This window comes from Sinocyclocheilus rhinocerous, unplaced genomic scaffold, assembly GCF_001515625.1.
Source record: "Sinocyclocheilus rhinocerous isolate Xijiao unplaced genomic scaffold, SAMN03320098_v1.1 scaffold781, whole genome shotgun sequence".
Lineage (NCBI taxonomy): Eukaryota > Metazoa > Chordata > Actinopteri > Cypriniformes > Cyprinidae > Sinocyclocheilus > Sinocyclocheilus rhinocerous.
The window spans coordinates 1,540,331-1,548,231 of NW_015658395.1; the positions used below are offsets into that span (position 1 = coordinate 1,540,331).

Sequence of the window (7,901 nt, forward strand, 5' to 3'; positions counted from 1 at the left end):
GTTTAAATGGGTAACGTTACTGCAGTCCAAATTCAAAAAATCTCTTTCAAGTGTAGAAATTAGGAAAGAAGTATTGTAATTTCCCTACTGTAGTGTAAAGCAAAAATAATATACCTATGAATTATTCATTTTCATTTATTTTAGTGACATTTTTACAACATATGGCTACTACTGTCATTGTTGTTGTAATTATTGTTATATTCTAATTTGTTTGGCTTCCTAAAACACCAGTGTGAATGTAATTTAGACTTGAGACCGTATATAACAAATAAAAAGAGGATTGAGTCCCCTTTAAAGTTCAGGTACAAGTCAATTTACTGGACTTTTTTCTGACTTAAGTTTTCTTGGTTAAGAAACAGGTTGGAGCTCTTAATTTTGAACTCTCAAAGTGCACTGGAATAATTTAACTTTAAAATGTACAAAATTTTCATTTTTTTCCCAATTCTTTTCTTTTTTTCTTTTTTTTTAAAATATCGCAATAATATCGTATCGTGAGATTTTGATATCGTTACATCCCTAGTGTTTAGACAAAGGCAGGAGGCCTGTTTAGAATCAACAGGAGGCTAGGAATTAAATGGGAATGATAATCTGAATATTTATTTCTCCTGTCTTAGCACCTTCTCAAATTATTTTGACCTTCTTGATGAAAGCTTTGAATGAATGTATGGGAAGAGTGTTCTCAATCCCACCTGAAGCCATTGTAGCTAGTTGCCTGGATAATAGTAGGAAGGAAGAGAGAGATAAAAAATTATCAGACTTCTCAATTTTCAAGAACACCACACCACCTCCAGGCTTGGTAAGTGCACAACGCATGATTACTTTACAGTCTGCCAAGTCCTGCAAGAAAACCATTTTAATTGTGCCTGTTTCATAGTGTTGGGGGAATGGGGGTTTGTCGTTTTGTTTGTTTTTTTCTTTTTATCTCTACAGTTTACTACCATAGTTATAAACATTTCAATCCAGATCCACACTTGAAGAGGAAGATTTACAGGCATAGGTCACTGAAAATTGCTTGACCTCATGTCATTCCAAACCTGCATAATTTTTCATCTTCACAAATATAAAGTGGACAGCTTTTTTTAAAGCACCATCAAAAAGCTCCATACAAGTCCGTGTGAAATAAACAGTATATTCCAAGCCTTTGTGTTAAGGCATGGTCACATTAGCAAAATTTCAGTTTAAATCAAGTGGTCCATTGTCTATTGTGACTACTGTAGTGATGCACACAGCACCGCTCACAAAAACCAAGCAGTATTCTGTTGGTTAGTGCAGTGAATTTGTGTGGAAAAACATGTTTGTTTTTGTTTTTCCCACACATGAGCCTTCAGAAATCATTGTAATATGTTGATTTGGTGCTCAGTAATCAATCCTTGAATAAACATTTTCGAAAAAAAATAAATAAAAAAACACTTTGAAAACCATTGTACTGCCTAAAGTTTATGTGGAGATCGTGATGCTTTTTTCTTCTCAGGCTTCTTTGATAAATCGAAAGTTCAAAATAAACTCTATTTGAAATAGAAAACTTTTGTAACATTTTTGTAACCTATCTTCAATTTGGATCAATTTAATGCCTTTTAATATAAAATTATTCCTTTCTTTAAATAAAAAATGTTTTGAATGGTAGTGTATCTAAAGTAGTAAAATTCAACGAGAGATGACCAATTAAGTTCTCAGTAATCAATCCTTGAATAAACATTTTCGAAAAAAACACTTTGAAAACCATTGTACTGCCTAAAGTTTATGTGGAGATCGTGATACTTTTTTCTTCTCCGGCTTCTTTGATAAATCGAAAGTTCAAAATAAACTCTATTTGAAATAGAAAACTTTTGTAACATTTTTGTAACCTATCTTCAATTTGGATCAATTTAATGCCTTTTAATATAAAATTATTCCTTTCTTTAAATAAAAAATGTTTTGAATGGTAGTGTATCTAAAGTAGTAAAATTCAACGAGAGATGACCAATTAAGTTTCGATAGTCCGGTCAGTTTCCTCAAAACGATCACGTTCAGATAGCTCAACCAAAAAAAAAGACAAATGTGTGAAATTTATATATAAATATCAATGGGAAATGTGACCACACCTTTAGTCGCATGGGTTTGGAGCGACACAAGGGTTAGTAAATGACATACATTTAATTTTTTCGAAAATTCAAGACACATTAAGTTAATAAATTAAAGGTGCAGTAGGAGATCTTGGAAAATTCTAACTTTAGCCTGATGGCACTAAAAGCGAATGCCCCACCCTCCCTGCAATTGCCGTCCAAAGCCACGCCCCCTGAACGCATATACGCTCACAGATCAGACGACCAGAGACCATATTACTACAATACATGTTATTCACCGGTGAGAAAACTTCATAGTACAGTTAGTAAAAGTACTACAATACCAGGAAGGAAGATCAGGTTGTTGTTTGCCTGCCATTCTCACTCTGTCTGCATAGTGTACGTGATTGCGCTGATGAACGAGCATATTGATTGGACGAACATTTCTTGGTCCTACACCTTCCACAGAATACATAAATACATTTAGACCATTTAACTTAATGATTGCTATTGGGATGTGAAGAGACTTTCAACCAGCATAACAAAAAAAGTTTCTGAAGACAATCACCTATTGCACCTTTAATAAAGTTCAGTTAAATTAAGTAAAGTTAATAAATTAATAAAATTCCTTGCTTTAATTAGAGCATCTTAATTCATTTCTGGAATTTCAATAGTCTAGTAGGAATTTATACAGAATATATCACATAACATTTGCCAATTTATTTTATATCACCTTGCATGTAGTTAGCACTGTATACACTGGGACCATAAATTTCCATATGCTATTGATCGTGTGACCAGACTCTATGGTAAAGACTGTTTTTCCCCTTGGCAGAATACAGTGGAAACTTGCCTTTTCAGGCTCCTGAGATTTAGCAAGTGTGACAAGAGCTTGTCTCTGTCTGTACTGTGTATTGAGTGAATGATGGTGCTATAGCTGAGCATTAGGGGCCCCAGTGTCCAGCTTACCCACAGACTCCAGCAGTTGGTAACATTGAGGATTAGTTCTACAGATCAGTGGACAGTTGAGCCTGGACTTATTTGCATCAAGAGGTATGCTTGCATATCACCGGAAAAGGTAAGTGATCTTGTCTTTTGTTCCATGCCAAATAAAGTACTACTTTCATCAGCCGTGTTGAAATACTACCAGGGTTCTGGCATTACACTCCTGAAAATGGATTCACGGTGCAGAAATTGTTTTTGTAAGCAGTATTTCAAATGTGTTTGGTACTTTGGCTCCCTCCGTGTATTTCAGCTGCTCTGTAATGTCTTCCACACAGTAGCTGTCTTTGAGGACAGCAGCAGCACTACTTCACCAGACATCATGTATTTAAGCACTGTACAATAATAAAATTCAAGGACCTCATTAGTGGGGTGGTGGCATTCTATTGACTTCATGTACTGCTTGGGCAGGAAAGATGTGGTTTGTTTATGGTGAAGGCTAGGGTTCTAAGAACTTGAATCTGAATAGAAATATTCAGAAAATGCTCTTATTTTTAGTCCTCTTTTGATTCAAGTTAAACAGCACTTGGATTTCATGGTTTTAGTGTGGGGCTTTCTAAACTTTTTTTTTTTTTTTTCTTTTCTTTTCTTTTCTTCTCTCCCCAAAAATAACCTTTTTGCCTGATTTAAGCTGAAGCAGCTAAATCTTTGACAATTGCTGGTTCAGTTGCTTATACATACAAAAACTACAAAGTTTGGGGTTGTGACGATTTTTGTTGTTTTTGAAATGTCATGTGCTCACCAAGGAAAATAATGATACAGTGAAAATGGTGATACTGTGAAATTAGTACAATTTTTAAAAAAATCTGTTTTACTATACTTTAAAATGTATTCCACTGCTGAATTCTCAGCAGTCATTTCTCCAGTCTTCAGTGTCACATGATCCTTCAGAAATCATAATATGTTGATTTGATGCTCAAGTTTTTTGGTTTTTTTTGTGGAAACTGACACATTTTTGGTTACATGTTATTTTAAGGTGGTATTGTTTCTCTGTAATTACACAAATATGTAGGCACTTCCCGATCCGATTCGGATTCTGGGAGTCACGATCCGATTCCAAAACGATTCTTGATCTACATTTTTTCCTAATTAATTCTTCTGCTGTGCAAATACATCTTTAGAGCTGTACATTTTAACCAAAATTGCAGTTTCTATGCTTTTTGTTTATAGCTGGAATCGAGTCAGTACTGCCATCTTAAAAATAGGGGTGTGAATCTTCACTGGTTTCACGATTCAATTCAATTAAGATTATCATGTCAATGATTCGATTCAACTCAATATCACGATGCGTCACATTCTCTGTTTTCAATATTACTGTGCATGGCTACATTTTCATATAAATTTTATATCAAATTTATTTTGTGCAAATTTTACTTGATTTTTTAAACTAAATTATATAAGCAGGCTACTTTTTAAAATATTTACTTATTTTGAAAATAAGTTTTCTTTAAGTACGCTATCCGAAAGTTTACAGACAATCATAGGTGTGGGTTTTGCTTTTTTCCTCTGCGTTATTGGCATTTGATTATTACTGATGAGATCACAGACAGTGGCAGCTTTAACAGGCTGCATTCACACCGATTCACACTAATGCACATTTCTATTTAGATATATCATATGATTTGTCCTGTTCTGAAAACATAACTGTGTTTACATCAGTTTTGTATAAAAGTATTCGGAGATGCAAGTGCATTTAACCGCAGCCAACGATCGAGCTTCAGGACATCAAAAACAAAGCACACGTGAAAGTCTGTCAGTGCGCGAATTTCGTGCATCTTATACGTACTGCATTCCAAACGGCATAAATGAAAGCATTTCTAAAGTAAAATAGTGAAATAACGGCTGGTGGAAGCACACACTGTCAAGCAATGCGCACGTGTCTCACAGAGCATATTCTGTGCAATGAAGCCCGCCGTGATTGTCTCTAGTGCACACACGTGCCATATGCAGGGAAAAACCATGCTCAGAATCAATTCTGTAATATTCGTTCGTTCGTTGAATCGTGAAAAGAATCGTTGAAGAGAGAATCGCAATGCATCGGAGAATCGATTTTTTTTTTCTCCCACCCCCACAAATACGTACGGAGTAATAATAATTAACATACTATAGGGTTAGGTTTAGGGTTTGTTGCTTGTAATTATGCATGATTTGCTGTAGTATAGTAAGTACATGTAACCAGGTCACCTTTAAATAGTGTTATCTTTTTTTCTTTCTTTCTTTCTTTTCAGGATTCTTTGAAAATAAAGTTCAAAAGAAAAGCATGTATTTTAAATAGAATTTTTTTATAATCTAAAAAAAGTTATCTTTTTATCATATTTATTTATTTGCCAGTATTTACCAGTTACCCCAGTGGTGCTCTGATTTTGAGTAGGGCTGGACGATAAATCTCATGCGATTTTGTCTGCGATTATGAACGCGATATTGCGTAGCTTGTCAGTGAACAATGGCTCTGTGTAGTAAATGCCACTCCATCTGAAAGCACATGAGATTTACTACTAATCACAGAACCGGCTTTACTGACTAGATGCGCATGACAATCGCAGCCCTAATTTTGAGTAATGTTCATATTACACAATTTCCATTCATTCCATTCAAAAAGTGCTTTTTGCAAATGGCAAGCATATTAGACCCTCAAAACTCTTGAGTGCTTAGACCTTGTCTATCAACTGTTGTAGTCTTTAACCAACTCCTATATTGGATAGCCTTTTCCTTTGTTGTTTTGATGTTGCAAAAATGTTTTTATAGCAGTGTAAATAGTTATTTCTCTCTCCTTCTCTCACTTCTCAATCCTGGCAGTCTAACTAGTCTGTTTGCTTCATAACTACATGGATATCACAGTAATGCTGCCTCCACTCTTTATAAACCTCCCTATGTGGACAGGATGGGAAATACTCGGGGTAATGAAACGGTGCTTTAAAGTTCATTTATTTGGTGTTTTCTTCCCCAAATCTGCTGTGATCCTTTATACTTCACACAAGTATTGCACTCATGCCAGTGACTCGTTCTCCAGCATTGTATCGCAGCCATGTTACTGAACAGCCTGTAATAATGGTGCCCTAAATTCACTGAGTGTGCGCGTATTCCTGCTCCTGTGGATGATCGGAGCGCTTCTGTACAACATATTTATAGTGCTGGATCAGCATTCTGTCTGGATGTGTGTGTACATGTCTGTTTATCTGCACTGTGATCCATTCACCTTGGCCCCAATCTGTCATTTTGATCATCCTAGTATGGGCCATGAGTTTTTAGCTCTTTGGAGTGTGATGCCAGAACTAACCTTGTGACCTAGTGGCTGCCTCAGAGAGGCAGATCTTTAACACCACATCTGTTAGAAATTTGGGATTGTGTTTGAGGTGTTGTCTGTATGGAGTTCAAGTGTCATTGACCTTGTCGGTTAGTGAGCTGTACAGCAACTGTAACAAAGTGTTCCTGCATGAGATGAAGTAATATTTGCTCTTCAGCTGTATATTCAAAAACAAAGTCAGTCATATAAAGCAGTTAAGGTAGGACTCTGTATAATGGTTTACTTCTGTATCCTCACTGCCTTTCTCTCACTGCAGGAGCCTCGGGTGATTGAAGGAGGTTAAGCAGCATCATATACTTTGAAATATGGGTAAGCATTCACCAAACACTTCACAATGACAAGCAAATGATTATACTGAATGTGTTTGTGATGAAGTAGAAAGGGTTTTTTTTGTTTTTTTGTTTTTTTTTTAGGTCAACCAAGGAACCCGTTCTCTCAGCAACTGAGCACTATGGGCACTAAATTTTCCTGTACTGTGGACAATAATGTGCAGGTCTGTGTCATTCTTCTATAATAGATTTATTAGGCATTCATTAATTAACACCGACAATTATTTTATCGCGCATTAATGCAGTTTTTATTATTATTATTATTATTTTGAAAGTCCGTTGCTCACTGGCTCTGAATTCACATAGACAAACCATGGGTCACAGGAGGGGTGGGATGTTGATCAGTACTGGCTTGGGATGAGCGTCATCACGCGTCACAACCAATGAGAGCATTTGGGTTGGGCCTTAGACTGCAGCAGCGCTCCCATCAACGCTCCCGATAAAATTATTTAGGCTAAGCATCAACATTCACAAACCACTGTTCACTGTTATTTTTAACAGAAAAGAATGCAACATGCTCGTAATCACGACTTCATAAGTGGGAAATAGGAAGTTTCCGATAGCACGTGAAGACAGCAGAGAAGTGCTCTCGCTCAGCACAGTGGAGTGCATCGTTTTGTTAACTTTGTGGTTTATTGTTAGTGGTTTATTATTAGAGTTGTTTGGGACACGGTAACACACGGCCCTCTCACAATATATTGCTTGACAGATCTCTATCACTTTTGCCGCTCAGAAATGTTCATGCAGTCGTGCTGCACGTATAGCGCTCACACTACATGCGTACCGCGCCCGAGCACAACCGAACCGTGCTCTGGCCCACCTCTTCCAACCGAGCCAGGGACGGCTAAATGAACGGTGCCCGAGGAGCGATCACACTAGTCAAACGAACTGGGCTTTGGGGATCAAACGCGCTCGGGCACGGTTAAAGGGATAGTTCACCCAAAAATGAAAATTGTCATGCCAGATCTGTTTCCTACGTAGTTGTGATTTGATCTGAACGAAAACAGCGTATCCGTGTGACGCAGGTTTACGGGTTTGAAACGACATGAGGGTGAGTAATTAATGACAGAATTTTCATTTTTGGGTGAACTAACCCTTTAAGATTGCCTAGTGCAAGTACACCCTTATTCTCCCGCATCCTGCACACACACGAGTGTCTACCCGCCCGCACCCACACTCGCACATCAAGTGTTGTCCCGCGCCGCACACTGCTGCATTGGACGC

At 37.1% G+C, this 7,901-nt stretch overlaps 1 protein-coding gene across 1 annotated transcript in view; it reads left to right on the plus strand.

Annotated features, from left to right (window-relative positions):
* Positions 1-6,877, plus strand: part of LOC107722137 (splicing factor, proline- and glutamine-rich-like) — a 37,848-nt gene extending 30,971 nt beyond the window's left edge. The window contains exons 10-11 of the mRNA XM_016530361.1: positions 6,605-6,657; positions 6,762-6,877. Coding sequence (XP_016385847.1) covers positions 6,605-6,631 — 27 coding nt within the window. The 3' untranslated portion in view covers positions 6,632-6,657; positions 6,762-6,877. The remainder of the gene's footprint in view (positions 1-6,604; positions 6,658-6,761) is intronic.
* Positions 6,878-7,901: the final 1,024 nt, after the last annotated feature.